The sequence below is a fragment of the Triticum urartu genome, chromosome 5A, assembly GCF_056163025.1.
Source record: "Triticum urartu cultivar PI428250 chromosome 5A, HENAU_Tu73, whole genome shotgun sequence".
NCBI classification, from domain to species: domain Eukaryota; kingdom Viridiplantae; phylum Streptophyta; class Magnoliopsida; order Poales; family Poaceae; genus Triticum; species Triticum urartu.
The window spans coordinates 507,100,640-507,123,050 of NC_141877.1; the positions used below are offsets into that span (position 1 = coordinate 507,100,640).

The following is a 22,411-nucleotide window of genomic DNA, read 5'->3' on the forward strand; positions in this document are numbered from 1 at the left end:
ACCGCACCTGAAGTGGGCCTTGCCATGAGTCAGTCAAGGGGTACCAGAGTGATCCAAGAATGGATCACAGGACAGCGGTCAAAGTTATCCTTAGTAACTAGTGGACTAAGGAATTTTCTCGATTATGGAGGTGTTAAAAGAGTTCGTCGTAAAGGGTTACGCCGATGCAAACTTTGACACTAATCCAGATTAATCTGAGTAGTAAACTGGATTCGTATAGTAGAACTGTTATTTGGAATAAGCTCCAAATAGAACGTGGTAGCTACATCTAGGAGATGACATAGAGATTTGTAAAGCACACACGGATCTGAAAGGTTCAGACCCGTTGACAAAAACCTCTCTCACAAGCAACATGATCAAACCCAGAACTCATTGAGTGCTAATCACATAGTGATCTGGACTAGATTACTGACTCTAGTAAACTCTTTGGATGTTGGTCACATGGCGATGTGACCTATGAATGTTAATCACATGGCGATGTGAACTAGATTATTGACTCTAGTGCAAGTGGGAGACTGTTGGAAATATGCCCTAGAGGCAATAATAAATTAGTTATTATTATATTTCCTTGTTCATGATAATCGTTTATTATCCATGCTATAATTGTATTGATAGGAAACTCAGATACATGTGTGGATACATAGACAACACCATGTCCCTAGTAAGCCTCTAGTTGACTAGCTCGTTGATCAATAGATGGTTACGGTTTCCTAAACATGGACATTGGATGTCGTTGATAACGGGATCACATCATTAGGAGAATGATGTGATGGACAAGACCCAATCCTAAGCCTAGCACAAAGATCGTGTAGTTCGTATGCTAAAGCTTTTCTAATGTCAAGTATCATTTCCTTAGACCATGAGATTGTGCAACTCCCGGATACCGTAGGAATGCTTTGGGTGTATCAAACGTCACAACGTAACTGGGTGACTATAAAGGTGCATTACAGGTATCTCTGAAAGTGTCTGTTGGGTTGGCACGAATCGAGACTGGGATTTGTCACTCCGTGTAAGCGGAGAGGTATCTCTGGGCCCACTCGGTAGGACATCATCATATGCGCAATGTGACCAAGGAGTTGATCACGGGATGACGTGTTACGGAACGAGTAAAGAGACTTGCCGGTAACGAGATTGAACTAGGTATTGGATACCGACGATCGAATCTCGGGCAAGTAACATACCGATAGACAAAGGGAATTGTATACGACATTGATTAAGTCCTTGACATCGTGGTTCATCCGATGAGATCATCGTGGAACATGTGGGAGCCATCATGGGTATCCAGATCCCGCTGTTGGTTATTGACCGGAGAATGTCTCGGTCATGTCTGCATGTCTCCCGAACCCGTACGGGTCTACACACTTAAGGTTCGGTGACGCTAGGGTTATAGAGATATTAGTATGCGGTAACCCGAAAGTTGTTCGGAGTCCCGGATAAGATCCCGGACGTCACGAGGAGTTCCGGAATGGTCCGGAGGTAAAGAATTATATATAGGAAGTGCTATTTCGGCCATCGGGACAAGTTTCGGGGTCACCGGTATTGTACCGGGACCACCGGAAGGGTCCCGGGGGTCCACCGGGTGGGGCCACCTGCCCCAGGGGGCCACATGGGCTGTAGGGGGTGTGCCTTGGCCTATATGGGCCAAGGGCACCAGCCCCAAGAGGCCCATGCGCCAAGAGAGAAAAAAAGGGGAGAGTCCTAAAGGGGGAAGGCACCTCCGAGGTGCCTTGGGGAGGATGGACTCCTCCCCACCCTTGGCCGCACCCTTCCTTGGAGGAAGGGGCAAGGGCTGCGCCTCCCCCTCTCCCTTGGCCCTATATATAGTGGGGAAAAAGGAGGAGCAAACTGATCTAAGGCCTGGCGCCTCCCTTCCCCTCCCATGACACATCTCCCTCCTCCCGCAGCGCTTAGCGAAGCCCTGTTGGAATCCCGCTACTTCCACCATGCCGTCGTGCTGCTGGATCTCCATCAACCTCTCCCTCCTCCTTGCTGGATCAAGGCATGGGAGACGTCTCCGTTCCGTACGTGTGTTGAACGCGGAGGTGCCGTCCGTTCGGCGCTAGGATCATCGGTGATTTGAATCACGACGAGTACGACTCCATCAACCCCGTTCTCTTGAACGCTTCCGCGCGCGATCTACAAGGGTATGTAGATCCACTCCTCCCTCGTTGCTAGATGACTCCATAGATAGATCTTGGTGACACGTAGGAAAATTTTGAATTTATGCTATGTTCCCCAACAGTGGCATCATGAGCTAGGTCTATGCGTAGTTTCTATGCACGAGTAGAACACAAAGTAGTTGTGGGCGTTGATTTTGTTCAATATGCTTGCCGTTACTAGTCCAATCTTGATTCGACGGTATTGTGGGATGAAGCGGCCCGGACCAACCTTACACGTACTCTTACGTGAGACCGGTTCCACCGACAAACATGCACTAGTTGCATAAGGTGGCTAGCGGGTGTCTGTCTCTCCTACTTTAGTCGGATCGGATTCGATGAAAAGGGTCCTTATGAAGGGTAAATAGAAATTGGCATATCACGTTGTGGTTTTTGCGTAGGTAAGAAACGTTCTTGCTAGAAACCCATAGCAGCCACGTAAAACATGCAAACAACAATTAGAGGACGTCTAACTTGTTTTTGCAGGGTATGCTATGTGATGTGATATGGCCAAAAGGATGTGATGAATGATATATGTGATGTATGAGATTGATCATGTTCTTGTAATAGATGATCATGGAGCCCCAAGATGGAGATCAAAGTAGCTATATGATATTGGCCATATCATGTCACAATTATTTGATTGCATGTGATGTTTATCATGTTTATACATCTTATTTGCTTAGAACGACGGTAGTAAATAAGATGATCCCTCATTAAAATTTCAAGAAGTGTTCTCCCCTAACTGTGCACCGTTGCTACAGTTCGTCGCTTCGAAGCATCACGTGTTAATCGGGTGTGATAGATCCTTTCGTTCACATACAACGGGTGTAAGACAGTTTTACACATGCAAAAACACTTAGGGTTAACTTGACGAGCCTAGCATGTACAGACATGGCCTCGGAACACAGAGACCAAAAGGTCGAACACGAGTCATATGGAAGATACGATCAACATGGAGATGTTCACCGACGATGACTAGTCCATCTCACGTGTTAATCAGACACGGCTTAGTCGACTTGGATCGTGTAACACTTAGATGACTAGAGGGATGTCTATCTGAGTGGGAGTTCATAAGATGAACTTAATTATCCTGAACATAGTCAAAAGATCTTTGCAAATTATGTCGTAGCTCGCGTTTCAGTTCTACTGTTTAGATATGTTCCTAGAGAAAAATTAGTTTAAAGTTGATAGTAGCAATTATGCGGACTAGGTCCGTAAACTGAGGATTGTCCTCATTGCTTCTTAGAAGGCTTATGTACTTAATGCACCGCTCAGTGTGCTAAACCTCGAACGTTGTCTGTGGATGTTGCGAACATCTGACATACACATTTTTGATAACTACATGATAGTTCAGTTAAACGGTTTAGAGTTGAGGCACCAAAAACGTTTTTGAAACGTCACGAAACATATGAGATGTTTTGAGGGCTGAAATTGGGATTTCAGGCTCGTGCCCATGTCAAGAGGTATAAGACCTCCGACGGTTCTTCTAGCCTACATACTAAGGGAGAAAATCTCAATTGTTGAGCTTGTGCTCAGATTGTCTGAGTACAACAATCATTTGAATCAAGTGGGAGTTGATCTTCCAGATGAGACAGTGATGGTTCTCCGAAGTCATTACCACCAAGCTGCTAGAGCTTCGTGATGAACTATAATATATCATGGACATATATGATGATCCTTGAGATATTCGCGATGTTTGACACCACAAAAGTAGAAATCAAGAAGGAGCATCAATTGTTGATGGTTGGTTAAACCACTAGTTTCAAGAAGGGCAAGGGCAAAAAGGGATGCTTCATGAAACGGCAAATCAGCTGCTGCTCTAGTGATGAAACCCAAGGTTGAACCCAAACCCGAGACTAAGTGCTTCTGTAATAAGGGGAACAACCACTGGAGCAGAATTACCCTAGATACTTGGTAGATTAGAAGGCTGGCAAGGTCAATAGAAGTATATTGGATATACATTATGTTAATGTGTACTTTACTAGTACTCCTAGTAGCACCAGGGTATTAGATACCGGTTCGGTTGCTAAGTGTTAGTAACTCGAAATAAAAGCTACGAAATAAACGGAGACTAGCTAAAGGTGAGCTGACGATATGTGTTGGAAGTGTTTCCAATGTTGATATGATCAAGCATCGCACTCTCCCTCTACCATCGAGATTGGTGTTTTGCGTTGAGCATAGACATGATTGGATTATGTCTATCGCAATACGGTTATTCATTTAAGGAGAATAATGGTTACTCTGTTTATTTGAATAATACCTTCAATGGTCTTGCACCTAAAATGAATGGATCATTGAATCTCGATCGTAGTGATACACATGTTCATGCCAAAAGATAGTAATGATAGTACCACCGACTTGTGGCACTGCCACATAAGTCATATCGGTATAAAACGCATGAAGGAGCTCCATGTTGATGGATCTTTGGGCTCACTCGTTTTTGAAAAGTTTGGGACATGCGAACCATGTCTATTGGTATATATGCATGAAGAAACTCCATGCAAATGGACCGTTTTGTACTCGCTTGATTTTGAATCACTTGAGACATGCAAATCATACCACATGGGCAAGATGGCTGAAAGCCTCGGTTTCAGTAAAATGGAACTAGAAAGCAACTTGTTGGAAGTAATACATTTTTGATGTGTGCAGTCCAATGAGTGCTGAGGCATGTAGTGGATATCGTTATGTTTTTACTTCACAGATGATTTGAGTAGATGTAGAGTATATTTACTTGATGAATCACGAGTCTGAATTATTGAAAGGTTCAAGTAATTTCAGTGTGAAGTTGAAAGATCATCGTGACAAGAGGATAAAAGATCTATGATATGATCATAGAGATGAATATCTGAATTGCGAGTTTGGCACGGAATTAAGACATTGTGGAAATTGTTTCACAACTAATACAGCCTGGAACACCATAGTGTGATGGTGTGTTCGAACATCATAACTGCACCCTATTGGATATGATGCATACCATGATGTTTCTTATCGAATTACCACGGTAGTTTATGGGTTAGGCATTAGAGACAACCACATTCACTTTAAATAGGGCACCAGGTAATTCCGATGATATGACACCGTATGAACTATGGTTTAGAGAAACCTAAGCTGTCATTTCTTAAAAGTTTGGGACTGCGACGCTTATGTGAAAAAGTTTCAGGCTGATAAGCTCGAACCTAAAGCGGATAAATGCATCTTCATAGGACACCCGAAACAGTTGGGTATACCTCCTGTCTCAGATTCGAAAGCAATAAGGGATTGTTTCTAGAATCAGGTCCTTTCTCGAGGAAAAGTTTCTCTCGAAAGAATTGAGTGGGAGGATGGTGGAGACTTGATGAGGTTATTGAACCGTCTCTTCAACTAGTGTGTGGCAGGGCACAGGAAGTTGTTCCCGTGGCACCTACACCAATTGAAGTGGAAGCTTATGATATTGATCATGAGACTTTGGATCAAGTCACTCCCAAACCTCGTGGGATGACAAGGATGCGTACTACTTCAGAGTGGTACGTAATCCTGTCTTGGAAGTCATGTTGCTAGACAACAATGAACCTGCGAGCTATGGAGAAGCGATGGTGGGCCTGGATTCCGATAAATGGCTTGAGGCCATATAATCCGAGAGAGGATCCATGTATGAAAACAAAGTGTAGACTTTGGAAGAACTACTTGATGGTCGTAAGGCTGTTGAGTGTAGATGGATTTTAAAAGGAAGACGGACAATGATGGTAAAATGTCACCATTAAGAAAGCTCGACTTGTCGTTAAGATGTTTTCTGACAAGTTCAAGGAGTTGACTACGGTGAGATTTTCTCACTCGTAGCGATGCTAAGAGTCTGTTGGAATTATATTGGCAGTCACTGCGTTATTTATGAAATCTTGCAGATAGGATGTCAAAACATTGTTTCCTCGACGATTTTCTTGAGGAAAGGTTGTATGTGATACAACCGAAAGGTTTTGTCAATCCTGAAAAGATGCTAATAAGGATGCAAAGCTCCAGCAATCCTTCTAAGGACTGGAGTAAGCATCTCGGAGTTGGAACGTATGCTTTGATAAGATGATCAAAGTTTTGGGTGTATACAAAGTTTATGAGAAACTTGTATTTCCAAAGAAGTGAGTGGGAGCACTATAGAATTTCTGATGAATATATGTTGTTGATCGGAAATGACGTAGAATTTCTGGAAAGCATATAGGGTTATTTGGAAAGTGTTTTTCAATGGAAAGCCTGGATTAAGCTACTTGAGCATTGAGCATCAAGATCTATAAGGATAGATCAAAACGCTTAATAGTACTTTCAAATGAGCACATGCCTTGACGTGATCTTGAAGGTGTTCAAGATGGATCAGTCAAAGAAGGAGTTCTTGCCTGAGTTGTAAGGTATGAAGTTAAGACTTAAAGCTCGGCCGCGGCAGAATAGAGAGAAAGGACGAAGGTCGTCCCCTATGCTTAAGACATAGGCTCTACAGTATGCTATGCTGTGTACCGCACCTGAAGTGGGCCTTGCCATGAGTCAGTCAAGGGGTACCAGAGTGATCCAAGAATGGATCACAGGACAGCGGTCAAAGTTATCCTTAGTAACTAGTGGACTAAGGAATTTTCTCGATTATGGAGGTGTTAAAAGAGTTCGTCGTAAAGGGTTACGCCGATGCAAACTTTGACACTAATCCAGATTAATCTGAGTAGTAAACTGGATTCGTATAGTAGAACTGTTATTTGGAATAAGCTCCAAATAGAACGTGGTAGCTACATCTAGGAGATGACATAGAGATTTGTAAAGCACACACGGATCTGAAAGGTTCAGACCCGTTGACAAAAACCTCTCTCACAAGCAACATGATCAAACCCAGAACTCATTGAGTGCTAATCACATAGTGATCTGGACTAGATTACTGACTCTAGTAAACTCTTTGGATGTTGGTCACATGGCGATGTGACCTGTGAATGTTAATCACATGGCGATGTGAACTAGATTATTGACTCTAGTGCAAGTGGGAGACTGTTGGAAATATGCCCTAGAGGCAATAATAAATTAGTTATTATTATATTTCCTTGTTCATGATAATCGTTTATTATCCATGCTATAATTGTATTGATAGGAAACTCAGATACATGTGTGGATACATAGACAACACCATGTCCCTAGTAAGCCTCTAGTTGACTAGCTCGTTGATCAATAGATGGTTACGGTTTCCTAACCATGGACATTGGATGTCGTTGATAACGGGATCACATCATTAGGAGAATGATGTGATGGACAAGACCCAATCCTAAGCCTAGCACAAAGATCGTGTAGTTCGTATGCTACAGCTTTTCTAATGTCAAGTATCATTTCCTTAGACCATGAGATTGTGCAACTCCCGGATACCGTAGGAATGCTTTGGGTGTATCAAACGTCACAACGTAACTAGGTGACTATAAAGGTGCATTACAGGTATCTCTGAAAGTGTCTGTTGGGTTGGCACGAATCGAGACTGGGATTTGTCACTCCGTGTAAGCGGAGAGGTATCTCTGGGCCCACTCGGTAGGACATCATCATATGCGCAATGTGACCAAGGAGTTGATCACGGGATGATGTGTTACGGAACGAGTAAAGAGACTTGCCGGTAACGAGATTGAACTAGGTATTGGATACCGACGATCGAATCTCGGGCAAGTAACATACCGATAGACAAAGGGAATTGTATACGACATTGATTAAGTCCTTGACATCGTGGTTCATCCGATGAGATCATCGTGGAACATGTGGGAGCCATCATGGGTATCCAGATCCCGCTGTTGGTTATTGACCGGAGAACGTCTCGGTCATGTCTGCATGTCTCCCGAACCCGTAGGGTCTACACACTTAAGGTTCGGTGACGCTAGGGTTATAGAGATATTAGTATGTGGTAACCCGAAAGTTGTTCGGAGTCCCGGATAAGATCCCGGACGTCACGAGGAGTTCCGGAATGGTCCGGAGGTAAAGAATTATATATAGGAAGTGCTATTTCGGCCATCGGGACAAGTTTCGGGGTCACCGGTATTGTACCGGGACCACCGGAAGGGTCCCGGGGGTCCACCGGGTGGGGCCACCTGCCCCGAGGGGCCACATGGGCTGTAGGGGGTGTGCCTTGGCCTATATGGGCCAAGGGCACCAGCCCCAAGAGGCCCATGCGCCAAGAGTGAAAAAAAGGGGAGAGTCCTAAAGGGGGAAGGCACCTCCGAGGTGCCTTGGGGAGGATGGACTCCTCCCCACCCTTGGCCGCACCCTTCCTTGGAGGAAGGGGCAAGGGCTGCGCCTCCCCCTCTCCCTTGGCCCTATATATAGTGGGGAAAAAGGAGGAGCAAACTGATCTAAGGCCTGGCGCCTCCCTTCCCCTCCCGTGACACATCTCCCTCCTCCCGCAGCGCTTAGCGAAGCCCTGTTGGAATCCCGCTACTTCCACCATGCCGTCGTGCTGCTGGATCTCCATCAACCTCTCCCTCCTCCTTGCTGGATCAAGGCATGGGAGACGTCTCCGTTCCGTACGTGTGTTGAACGCGGAGGTGCCGTCCGTTCGGCGCTAGGATCATCGGTGATTTGAATCACGACGAGTACGACTCCATCAACCCCGTTCTCTTGAACGCTTTCGCGCGCGATCTACAAGGGTATGTAGATCCACTCCTCCCTCGTTTCTAGATGACTCCATAGATAGATCTTGGTGACACGTAGGAAAATTTTGAATTTATGCTACGTTCCCCAACACTATCGACCCGAAGGTCTGAGGTAAACTACTGACACTTCATCGGAGGGGCTAGGATGATGTAGAAGCCCTCCGTGATGACGGCCCTCTTCCCGCGGAGCTCCGGAACAGGCCCCAAGATGGGATCTCGTGGATACAGAAAGTTGTGGCGGTGGAATTAGGTTTTTGGCTCCTGTCCTGATCGTTTGGGGGTACGTGTGTATATATAGGAGGAATAAGTACGTCGGTGGAGCACCAAGGGGGCCACGAGGTAGGGGGCGCGCCCTAGGGGGTGGGGAGCCCCCCCACCCTCGTGACTTCCTCTTTGATCCCTTGCAGTAGGGTCCAAGTCTCCCGGATCACGTTCGGTGAGAAAATCACGTTCCCGAAGATTTTATTCCGTTTGTACTCCGTTTGATATTCTGTTTCTCCAAAACACTGAAATAGGCAAAAAAACAGCAATTCTGGGCTGGGCCTCCGGTTAATAGGTTAGTCCCAAAAATAATACAAAAGTGGAAAATAAAGCCCAATATAGTCCAAAACAGTAGATAATATAGCATGGAGCAATCAAAAATTATAGATACGTTGGAGACGTATCAGTGTCCTATTAGGACACGACCCCACATCCTATCTAAACACAATACTACTACAAGTCCAACTGTAACCTACCTTGTACACCATATTCGGCACAACTCTAACAAACTCCACCTTGGCGAATATTCTCCACCACCCTGAATTTCTCAATGCGTCAAACTTCCATGTACACTGGACTTGAGGTTATCCCATGAGTACCGCTGCTACTCCAAAGACTCCATATGACTCCACTTGCAACTTGTAGTCCCTTCTTGTCTTGACCACAGTCAACACTCGAGCAAAATTAAGTTCCTTGTTACTCTAGTCTGTGCTCCCCAACTTCCACAGTATCAATCCAACGCCATCACACACTAGTCACTGACCTGCGTGAAAATGAACTCACATATTAGGCGTCGCACATAAGAGTTACCTAAACTCAACATCACCGATCCTTTCTTGATCACCTCTATGAAACTTGAAAGAATTTCACCGTTGCTTGTAGTCATCCCGAATCAAATTCGCAGTTGTCTCACCACATGTATGACCACCAGAGCCCTGGTCCGTCTCCATGTCCCGTGCATACCGCATGACTCATCGCTATTACCGCGTCGAGTCTCCGTTGTCCTGGTCGAGTCTCAAGGGTCGCGAACCCACACCACTCAACCCCCACTGCAGAGTACCACCGATCATCACCGATCAATGACGAGTTTTATGCTTCCATCAAACCACTGGGCTCCAGTCCGAACTACGTGTCACTCGCTTTATTTCTCGCTGAATAGGCTTCGACTCTCTGTCGACTTACACCGTAGCCCCTCAATCAGCACCGAGTGAATTCTTCCGCCAGACCTCAGGTCCACCTTCAACATGACTCCATGGTAGATGATCAGTCCACCCCGCGGCTTGTCAACTTCAAGCTCTCATGTGCACCGTCTTGAATCAACCCCGCGCCATAGTCTTGAAGCCACACAGGCCCTCGGGGATGTGCCACGTGTTTCCACGTCTCAGAAGTCGATCACCATCAAGATCAAGCTCCTATATCATTGTTGCCGATCCCACCACCGTCTTCTGCACCAACCGACTTGCATCAATCCGTCAGATTGTCTAGTCCAACCCAACCGAACTTGTTCGACTACAATCATGCTTCACCCTGCACCACGACCGCTTGCAAATCAGTGCATGTCTTGGACGCTCTGTGTTTGCATGATCCTCATGTCGCGCTTTCCCCCGCGCTTCCGAATCCTATCCACGTGTTTCAAGCCATCTCAACAAACCGACCCAGAAAAATGTTCCGTGCAACCTGCATAATTTTTCTTGTCTCTATTTGTTGTTGTAGCTTCTCCATGCACCTTGGCAGAAAAAGATCAAATCCAAAACTGCCCATGTACACACACATGGCTTTGGCACCTTTTTTCTCAAACAAATCTCACGTCTTAGCTTCCATGTTGGTTTTTTTAGGGGTAAGGCAAATTTTATTCATCAAAGACCACAATGGGTGGGATACACCTCGGATCATGGGGTTGGCCTAACCAGAGGTGGCGCCCCGGACCGAGACTAAGCGAATATTTGGCTAATTTATGTGCTTCGACATTAGCAGCACAACCTTCAAAAGAAAATTTACACTGAAATAAAGTTTCCCTAGTGTTGATCTCTTGGACAATAGAACCACTCACTAGTAGAAAAAGGGTCAAATGTGAAGCACATTAGTGCCGGTTTGAATTTGAGCCGGCACTAATGTGACCATTAGTGCCAGTTCCAACGGCTAGGCGGGTGGACATCATTAGTACCGGTTCGTGGGCAACCTTTAGTACCGGTTCATGCCACGAACCGGTACTAATGAGGCCAGTGCGGCTGTGGTCAGGCTGGGGCCCCCACGAAGACCTTTAGTACCGGTTCATGGCATGAACCGGTAGTAGAGTTTCTTAGTAAGCTGATTTTTAGTCCCACCTCGCCAAGAGAGAGGCAGTATGAGTGGTTTATAAGCCGTGAGTGCAGAGACAATGACGAAGAGGTGTAATGCTCATCTGCACGTTGCTTAGCTTCTAGCCTTTCGAAATAGCATAGATTGCACTGAGCTATGTGCAGTGCAGTCTACACTATTTCGAAAGGCTTGAAGCAAATGAACCAGCATTGCACCTTTTTTTATTTTTAATAACTTATTTGAACTCCAGACTTGTGTTCAGTATGCAACATTCAAAGCGATGTCATCAATTTCCAACATGTTCTGACATCATTTGCTGTTTTTCAGTCATTTACCGAATTGTTTAAAGAGCTAAATGACCGTGAAATTGAAAATCACTATAAAACGAACTGTGAAAATGTTGAAATTTAGCATGGTATCATCATTACACTCGCATAGCATGTGCGAAAGAGTAGAGAGGGTCACGGCAAAAACTGGACGCACTTCGTGCACCAACTGGACAATCTCTTTTGGAGTATCAAGGTTTCGGACGAGAACTCATCTGTTACACGGGCACTTCAATGTTTTTTAAACTTATTTGAACTCCAGACTTATTTTGTGTTCGTATGTAGCATTCAAAGCGACGTCATCAATTTCCAACATGTTCCGACATCATTTGCTGTTTTTCAGTCATTTACCAAATTGTTTAGAGAGCTAAATGACCGTCAAATTGAAATCACTACAAAATGAACTGTGAAAATGTTGAAATTTGGCATGGTATATATATCATCATTTCACCCGCATAGCATGTGCGGAATAGTAGAGAGGGTCACAGCAAAAACTGGACGCACTTCGTGTACAAACTGGACAATGTCTTTCGGAGTATCAGGGTTTCGGACGAGAACTCATCTGTTACACGGGCACTTCAATGTTTTTTAAATTTATTTGAAATCCTGACTTCTTTTGCGTTCAGTATGCAGCATTCAAAGCAGCGTCATCAATTTCCAACACGTTCTGACATCATTTCCTGTTTTCAGTCATTTACCGAATTGTTTAGAGAGCTAAATGACCATGAAATTGAAAATCACTACAAAATGAACTCTGAAAATGTTGAAACTTGCCATGGTATCATCATTTCACCCGCATAGCATGTGCGAAAGAGTAGAGAGGGTCACGGCAAAAACTGGACGCACTTCATGTACAAATTGGACAATGTCTTTCGGAGTATTAAGGTTTCGGAGGAGAACTCATCTGTTACACGGGCACTTCAATGTTGTTTATACTTATTTGAAATCCCGACTTCTTTTGTGTTCAGTACGCAACATTCGAAGCGGCGTCATCAATTTCCAACATGTTTTGACATCATTTGTTGTTTTTCAGTCATTTACCGAATTGTTTAGAGAGCTAAATGACCGTGAAATTGAAAAGCACTACAAAATGAACTCTGAAAATGTTGAAACTTGCCATGGTATCATCATTTCACCCGCATAGCATGTGCGAAAGAGCAGAGAGGGTCACGGCAAAAACTAGACGCACTTCATGTACAAACTGGACAATGTCTTTCGGAGAATCAGGGTTTCGGACGAGAACTCATCTATTACACGGGCACTTCAATGTTTTTTATACTTATTTGAAATCCCGACTTCTTTTGCGTTCATTATGCAGCATTCAAAGCGACGTCATCAATTTCCAACACGTTTTGACATCATTTGCTGTTTTTCAGTCATTTACCGAATTGTTTAGAGAGTTAAATGACCGTGAAATTGAAAATCACTACAAAATGAACTCTGAAAATGTTGAAACTTGCCATGGTATCACTACAAAAAAATACACTTTTGTAATGATACGTGTTTGTCACAGTAGGTCGCATTTTTTGTCATGCATGTACATCCATGACAAATTTATGACAGAATCAAGATAGTCATACCTGTGCTGTAGTAGGAGTGTTCCATGACATTACCAAAATTATCATCACGGAAGTGTCCACTTCCATGACGATAAATCGCGCGTCACAGAAGTGCTTTCATCAAGGGTGACCGACAGTGGCATCCACGGTAACGGAACACCGTTAAGCTATCGGGTCGGGTTTTGGATCCGATAACTCGTTAACAACCCCGACCAATGGGAAATTTCCACGTATAAAATTCTTATTGTCCGGACGAAACATGTGTCATCTAGTCAGTGGGTCAGATAGGCGCCTATGATACGTCGACACGTGGCACGGCCCAACAGAGGCCTATTCCTGTGAAAAGGCCGACCCATTTGACTTGGTCAAAAGGTGGCGGGCCGGCCCATGTAAAGCCTGGTAACGACCTGTTCGCATATAGCCCATTTACAGCCCGCTAACCCAAGGCCCGTTACGCCCTATCCGAATTAGGCCCAGTAGCGTCATCTGGGCCATCCAATATGATTCTAGCCCGTTTTCACTTCTGGCCCATGTATGGCCCATGACGTCTTTCGGCCCATATGAGGCCCTATGTAACTCTTGGCCTATTAACGGCCCATGGTGAAACTGGCCCATAATGAACAGTGTATCACTTTACACCCATTAACGGCCCGTGGTGAAACTGGCCCGTAATGAACAGTGTATCACATTATACCCATTAACGGCCCGTTATTCCGTTGGACGTTTCCAGCCCATGTTATCTTTCGGCCTTCTCAGAGATCATTTATTCTTGGGCTCATTTCCAGCATTCGTTTACTTACGGCCCGTTACTGTCATTTTCTGCTTGTGGGCCAAATTCAGCCCGTGGTTACAGTCGGCCCGTTTGTAGTCCGTTAATACGTTGGGCCATTTTCATAGCGTCATCAAATACAACCAATTAACGATGGCCCGTTACGGTCGGCCCATGAACGGACGATTCCAACTCTAGCCCGTTTACGGCCATAATGCGGCCTGTTATTGGCCCATGTTTGGCCAATCGATCATACGGCCCGTATAAGGCCCATTGATGATACGGCCCATAGAAGGCCCATTGTTTCTACGGCCCGTAGAAGGCCTACTGTTTCTACGGCCCGTAGAAGGCTCACTGTTTCTACGGCCCGTAGGAGGCCCAGTGTCACTACAGTAAATATTAGCCCATGGTTATTGTGGCCTAGTTTTAAAAAATAGGTTATTGCAGCCACTAGTTAACCGCGGAAAAAGAACTACAATGACTACAAGCAAACAAATAAACAAGACAACAAGGAAATAAATAAGCAAGCAACTAATGCTAGGCTATCACGGCTATTACACATATTACATCCACTCGGCATCAAAGTTCGCCACCTGTGCAAATATAGGGAACAAAGCAGCATATCATATACACTGGCCGTCAAAATTGGCCACCAGTGCAAATAAACGCGGCAGCAAAACAAGAGCATAACTGAAGCAACTTCAGAAGAGCTCAAGAAACGTTATCCTGGGTATCCACCATGCTGGCAATAAGCTTAGCAAGCTGATTAGCTTTGTCCTGTTTGGCGCTAAAATCCTCCAATGCTTGCTATTGCACCAGAAAGTATGCATCTGAATGCTCCAGGGACTTCCGCAGTCCTTCTGCTTCTTGTCGCAGCACAGCTGGTCGATGTCTTTCAGCTTGTGGTTGAGACTCAAGAAACCGAACCGATTCAGACAGTGAGTTTGAATAGCTTGTGCAAGCAGTAGTGGCCAGTAACTCCAACACTAAACCAAGACAGGATGTGTCACTATCCTAAACCTTATCTGCATTACTTCCTTTACCGTTGCTTAATAAGGCACTCTTCCCCAATATTCCGCCAGCATTCTAAAAGAAGAAACAAGCAGACACATAACAAGTTTAGCATGTACTAGTATATGAAACTCATTTCGGTGAACCAGTTCATTAGTAAGGTGGACAGGATTAAACTACCAAGTCTTCTATTGCCAAGTACTAGTACATAATAAAAGCATCAAACAAACATATATCTATGTCCTATGGTAGCAATGGAATCTTAAATTAGAACAATTGTTCTTCAGGTTTAGGCACTTGTTCTACATGAACAGAGTACAGTAAGACGCAAGAATATAATACTTAAAAATAGAAAATGAGCTCGTAGACCTTACCACATTCTTGGTTCGGGACCAGTACAGAACAAGGCATTCCCAGTCATCGTCCAGTAAATGTGTCTCAGGAGAACGTAAGGGAATTTGATGAGTTTCTTTGCTGGTGAAGTATGTTTTCTTCAGGTAATTCCGATACTGCCACCAAGCATTCTTGAAGATAGCAGAGGTATTAGCACAGGTTACCTCATCCTGAGTTTCCAAATCGGTCCTTCTCTATAGAGAAAAATGGGAAATTTTGCTGTATTATAACCATCATGGAGGTAGGATGTATGGGACGAAGCAAAGTAATTGCCATGAATAACATTACTTACACATAACTCCTGGACAAACGCCTGCAACTGGCATTTTCCTTCATCTTCAGTATAATATTTCCAAGATGGGAAGATACGCACATACGATTTAACAAAATCAAATGCGATAGATGCTAAACTACGACTAGCTGGTTGTGCTTCCTCCACAGGAATAAGCGTACTAACTGGTGGAGTTGGGGTTCACCGTGATAGTACTGGCCCTTTGGGCACTGGAGCTGCCTTACTAACTGCTCTTGTTTGGGAGCTCTGTGGTGGAGATGGTGCTATGTCAACAGGAACTGGGTTACTATCAGCTGGGGTTGGGATTAGATTGGGTGAAGCTGGTTCTCTGTCCATCGTAATAGGGGTACAATCTGCGAGAGTTTGGGTTATGTGTGGTAGGGCTGGTTCTTGTGCATGTACAACCGGGGTGCTATCTCCACCAGGAGGTAGCACTGTTTTATTTGAAGACCGTGTTTTTAGTTCGCTAGATACTGGCATCACCCACGTCTACGCACAAATCGTCCACAAGGACTACTACATGCAAGAGGAGGACGATAGGACGCTGGCCTTCTTGGAGCGCAGGGCAACCTTGGACGACACTGTTCAGAAGCACGTTGAGCTCGCCGCCAACGCCGCTGCTCCTCACACATCGGTTGGTGACCCGGCGCACTAGGGCGTGAGGATGTCGTTGAACGTTGATGGATCCGTATGTATTTTTATCTTTCCGTCAAATCCATGTAGTAGTATATGATACTACAGTAATTATCTTACCTTTCGCATCAACTTCATAATTTTTGTACGTACTCCATGCATGAACGGCGCCAAAACCAAACTTCTCATTACTCTAGGCAAAATCGTTATTTTCTATCTATCGGTCGCGGCATGGAGCAGAACCAAATTTTACAAGTTACGAGTTCAAAAGGAAAAGCCTACCGTGTTCGCGTCGCACCCGCACACGGTTGGTCTGGCACGCCGCTCAAACAGGAATGCGTGCGGTGTTGCATTTTCACTTACAAGTGGGACCACGGTTGAGCAAACCGACTATCGGCAAACCCCCACCCCGCCCACCGCGCGATGGCTGAGAAAACAGGAGGGAGAAGAGATGGCTGTAGCACGGACTCCAAGAAAATTGGTGTCGGATGGGACTCGTGTGGGTGGCGTGTGCCGTACTGCTAGACGTGAATGCTATTTATGGCCCATGCCACCCCACTATATCGAGGTATGTAGAACAAATTTCCAGCAGTCTGTGCTCAGCCCTCCCCTATCTCTCTTCTCAGCCAGCCAGCAGACGCACGGAGCCCATCATCTGTTTTCTCACATGCGGCCCCACATGTCAGTGAAAATGCAAGAGGACCCACTAAACCTTCACATCTTTCACCTCGATGTGCTGGTGATGAAAAAAATCCAATAAAGATCTTCGGTGGCCGCTTTTGGAGTTACTCCCTCCGTTTCTTTTTACTTCGCATATAAGATTTGGTCAAAGTCAAACTGCACAAAGTTTGACCAAATTTACATAAAAAATTATGAACATCTACAATACTAAAACTATATAGTATGAACATATGTTTCATGGTGCATCTGATAATATTGATTTCATATTGTGAATGTTTATATTTTTTAATATAAAGTTAGTCAAACTCTACAAAGCTTGACTTTGACCAAACCTTATATGCAGACTAAAAAGAAACGGAGGGAGTACTCAAGAGTAGTAAGATTCTATTTATAGTTTAACCCAAGATGCACATCTCGTGGCTTCAACTACCACTCTATTTTCTTTCATGACACGACCTGGATGCTGGATGTCCCATGTGTCGGCAAAAGGAGGAAGAACCCGACCAGATCTTCGGTTCTGCTCTCAGATGAGATTAGTGCATTTGTTGATACTCCTACTAGAATAGAGGCTAGACACGATACTAGATGCGAGGAAGCAACGTCTACTTCTTTACACTCGAAGAAGAAAGAAGCCCGCAAGATCGAGCCTCCGTAGATCAACAATGAATGCATCAAGAAGGCACTAATCCAACTTACAGGAGTAGTAAAATGTATTCTTGTGGTTCTTGTTTTCTTTGGTCTTGCTTTTCTAGTCAAAATTATTGTTGGAGTTCGTGCAAAATGGAGGTCCGTTTGGGGTCGTGCGTTGGAGTTGGCCTTACAAGTGGGACCGCAGTTAAGGAAACCGACTATCGGCAAACCCCCACCTCGCCTGCCGCGCGATGGCTGAAGTTAGAGAAACGACGAGGTTGAAGAGATTGCTCTAGCACGGACTCTAAGAAATAATATGGTGTCAAATGGATGTCGTGGTGGTGGCGTGTGCCGTACTCCTGGACGTGAATGCTTGTTCTGGCCCATGCCACCCTACTACTCCTACTACTTACTCCTACTATATAGTACTAGTATCGAGGATTCGAGGTGCTGGTTACGTACAGCGAACACATTAACATGTGGCTACAGTAAAAACACCCGCCCAACGCGCGAAGCATGTGAAGCTAGGACAAATAGTGTACTACTATTGTTGATTGGCCTCATCCGATAACCTATTGCAATGCATGTACAATTATGTATTCGAAAAATATATTTTTTCCTCGTCGCACCACTTACTCAGAGAAGTGACTCGAAAGCCATTCATAAATTTAGTAAGTTTATCACAGGCATATCATTTTATTACATACAACAAGTCTTCAACCCACATCGACAATGAGGATACATTATAAATACTAACACTACTAGAATCTGGCACTTGGCCATCTGCCACGGCAGATGGCAAAGGCATGGTCGGCAGATGGCAAAGGCTTTGCCATCAGCCAACAGATGGCAAACAGTTTATCTGAAACCCTACCGGCAAAGGCTTCTTTGCCATCTGCTGGCTGATGGCAAAGAGCCTGTGGCTTTGCCATCAGTTGGCAGATGGCAAAGCCTCTTAACGGGGTGAGCCCCGTTAGAAGGCTAGCGACATACTTTGCCGTCAGCCAGCGGATGGCAAAGGCTGCAGGCTCTTTGCCGTCTGCCAGTAGATGGCAAAGTATGCAGGCTCTTTGCCATCTGCCAGCTGATGGCAAAGTATGCAGGCTCTTTGCCGTGAGCCAGCAGATGGCAAAGGCTGCATGCTTTGCCGTCTGCCAGCACATGGCAAAGAGCTTTGCCATCTGCTGGCAGATGGCAAATAGCCCAAATAGGCCAGACCAAATTTTATGTGTAGATGACACGTGGCCTCTTTGCCATCTGCCAGCTGATGGCAAAGCTCTTTGCCATCTGCCAGCAGATGGCAAAGTGACTATATTGCCCCATTTAATTTTGTTTTTTCTTATATCAATTCATTTTCACAGAATATCAAACACAAATATATTTATATGACCAATATAGCATATTCAACAGATATTACCAATAGTCATGAACACATATATCCAATACATGTTACCAATAGTAGCAAGTTTCATCCGTACATATACATAGTTTCATCAATATTACACAGTTTCATCCATAGGTAACAAGTTTCACAAGGTCAAAACAAAAACTAAATACAAGCACTCCATCAACCCAAGCTTCCGTGATCTTAAGCAAATCTATAAAATGGGAAAGAAGAAAGTTAGAAGAAGAAGACTAGAAGAAGAAGATTATTATGAGACGCTTGTAAGCTTCTAACGTCTCTACGTCTCATCCATAAGCTAAGCATATGAAGTCATTTAGGACCTAAAATATGTCATTTCTTAAGCATATTATATCATTTTAGAGCTAGCTAAGCATATTAAGTCATTTTGGAGGAAAAGATGCTAAGTATTGGTCATTTTAGAGCTATCCTAGGTTAAATATGTCATTTTAAGCTAGCTAAGCATATTAAGTCATTTTGGAGGAAAAATGCTAAGTATAGGTCATTTTAGAGCTATCCTAGGTTAAATATGTCATTTTGGAGCTAATTAAGCTTATTATGTCATTTTTGAGCTAGCTAAGCATATTGAGTCATTTTGGAGGAAAAAAATGCTAAGTATATGATTATGTCGCTAGTATCCATATGGCAGAGAACCTAGGCCGACATGACTAGTCATATAACCAATGTGGCACAAACGTACAAGGACAGGCATACATGACCCAGCAATGCACGTGTCGGTCATCAGCGAGTGCAACCAAGTCGTAGCAAGCTACAAGGACTTAGGTGATACACCGCGTGACATTTCCCCGTAGGGACAGACACAAGAGCAAAGGACACATGCTGGTCAATCCATGTGTTCCGGAGCAGTAGCGAACTACCATGGCTCAGTGGAAGCACTAGGAGGCATTTCCCTATATGGAAGGCTACCAAAGGCACACGACTAGGTGTCGAATCCCACACATACAATGCATTTCAAACATACACACATTATGCACGATATGTGTAGATACAACATGGCATCACAACAAAACCCTATTAAGCAAAACACTTGGGAAACTTACCGTCATCACGGAGGTGTAGGTGTAGGTGTAGGACCGGTCGCGCCAGTGGCAGACGGAGAAGGATCGGTCGATGCTTGTCGGGAGTTACACTGCACCAAAGATTATTTCCAATGTATCGCTAGCATGATGCAACTCAAATGTGAAGACTAGTAACTAATGACCATTCAAAGGAAACTCACCGTGCCCCCGGAGCAATGACTGGCATCGGCGGAGGGGTCTGGCCGTTCTTCTCGCACATGGACTGCACATTTGGTTTTGACGAGTCAATCATATTAGTTACTAATGAAAGGAACATTGCGTGCATGATTTAGCTAATATGCAGAAGAAACTTACCACGAAGAGCTCATACATGGCCCGGTTAGCCAAGTCGTTCCGGTTCCTATTCTCCTCCAACAACCTAGCCGTCCTCTCCTCATTCTCCCGGTCCCTCTCCGCCAACTGCCGGTCCCTCTCCTCAAAAACAGCCTGGGTCTTCGCTCTCTCTGCCTCAATAGCAGCCTGCAACACCACTCGTTAGCATTGTAATCATCGACGGCCGCAAACACAATGTAATGGATGAAAGGCTACTGAGTTCGTATAACAAACCTGGAATTCAATTTCCACTGGTCGTAAACGAGGCGGTATCTCAGGATCAGAGCTGGTCTGGCGCTTCTTGATCTGCGGGAGAGTGCTACTACAACGTATCAGTCCATTACCAATGGCTAACGATCCATGGGACCTCCCGCCACCAGATATCATCACCAGCTCTGGATCAAGAGGCCGGCTCGGGTTAAAGTCCGGCCCTTTCCTCGCCTTCCCCTGCTTAACGTACTGCACCATCTTGTGGTGGGAGGCCTTCTTGCTGAAGTTCTCTGCATTTTCGAGGTCAGACTCAGAGAATGCCTTGGCCTTCTTGTACGGTGCAATATTGGACATGCCACAGAGGTCGAACAGCTCTGGCACTAGAGCCTTGTTGTGTTTTGACTAAAAGAGAGGAACAGAGTATTAGTTAAGGACTCAAACTAGCACAAAGAATGAATTTGCATGAATCATCAAGCAAACCACACATACCCAGTTTTTCCCGTACCCATGTAGGTTGACGCTGCCTAGATGGTGTGGCACACCTTTCATTTTGAGACGCTTCTCCTTTGTAATGTTGTGGTCGACGCGCCATTGGGGAGAGCACCACTCATCCACCAATGCCTCCCAGCAGTCCATCTTGTCCGCACACCATCTCGGGGGCACCTAAGTTAAGCAAGAGAAATTTGAGCGCTACGCCTACGAATCAAATCAAGGAAACTAAGTACAAGGCCTTAAGAATAGGTAATTACCTTCATGTACTTCTCCTTAATCAGATACTTGTCCCGGCACTTCTCTTTTCTCCTCCTAATACCAGTCTGTGCTAAGTAGTCTCGAACAGCCTGCGTCCGAGCCTCGTGCCGAAAGTTTCCAAGTAGGCGCTTGCACTCGGCGTCGATAACCCGAGCCGCGGCCTCCTCCTGTCCCTCAGCACACCTGTATAAGGTCTGCAATCAAACAAGAAAACACGGATTAGAAGTTCTGCAATCAAACAAGAAAACACATGTAGAAGGTATGCAATCAAAGAAGAAAACACAACGTAAATGGCAAAGGAGAAATTACCCAAAACGTGGCAATCACAATGTCGGCCACTGTGTCGCACTCGACATCGCCGACCCTACGCTCCGGCGGGGCCGGGGCAGGCAAGTAGTGCTCCCAGGTCATTCCTAGCTCTGGAACCCGGCCCTCACCGGGCAACGCGACCCACCCCGGGAAGCACTGGCGACAAATCACACCAAGGACAGTGTTGGGCCCGTGGACACCATCTTCGTGTGTCCAAGAACTGCAGTATGACAAGGCCAATGCATTAGATATTCGAAGAAACGTCAAGGCAAAAGGTTAAAAAAGAGTAAATGCACTTACTTCTCCCCGTTAAGCGCAATCAACCACCTCTGGTCGGGGGTCGCCGGGGTGGGCGGGAGCTTTGTATGACCACGCTGGTAGACTTTGCGCCCCTCAACCCACTCACCCTCGCTATAGCTATCAGGACTATAGTCTGCACCCTGAACACGACCATGTGCACTCGACTCCGTCCAGTCCTCCGATGGGCTCGGCTCCGACTCAGCGTGACCCCGTCTGAGCTCCGGAGTCTCGTGGGGCGAAGACTCGGTGGCCCGAGGCTCGTCGGCCGTAGGCGCGCCTGCCTTAGGCTCGCCGGCCGGAGGCTCGTGGAGTGGAGTCTGAGATGGGTCCACCTCAGATGGCTCGATCTCAGACGGAGCAGTCCTGTGGTCGGGTGACTCAGCTGGGGGTGGC

At 45.3% G+C, this 22,411-nt stretch overlaps 1 protein-coding gene across 1 annotated transcript in view; it reads right to left on the reverse strand.

Moving 5' to 3' along the window:
• The window catches only part of LOC147972315 (uncharacterized), a 35,435-nt gene extending 13,615 nt beyond the window's left edge, over positions 1-21,820 (reverse strand). The window contains exons 1-7 of the mRNA XM_087524293.1: positions 21,719-21,820; positions 21,409-21,603; positions 21,149-21,322; positions 20,684-21,061; positions 20,432-20,596; positions 20,278-20,339; positions 20,099-20,171 (exon numbers count right to left, since the gene is read on the reverse strand). Of these exons, the coding sequence (XP_087380419.1) occupies positions 20,099-20,171; positions 20,278-20,339; positions 20,432-20,596; positions 20,684-21,061; positions 21,149-21,322; positions 21,409-21,603; positions 21,719-21,820 (1,149 nt within the window). The remainder of the gene's footprint in view (positions 1-20,098; positions 20,172-20,277; positions 20,340-20,431; positions 20,597-20,683; positions 21,062-21,148; positions 21,323-21,408; positions 21,604-21,718) is intronic.
• Between the last annotated feature and the right edge of the window lie 591 nt (positions 21,821-22,411).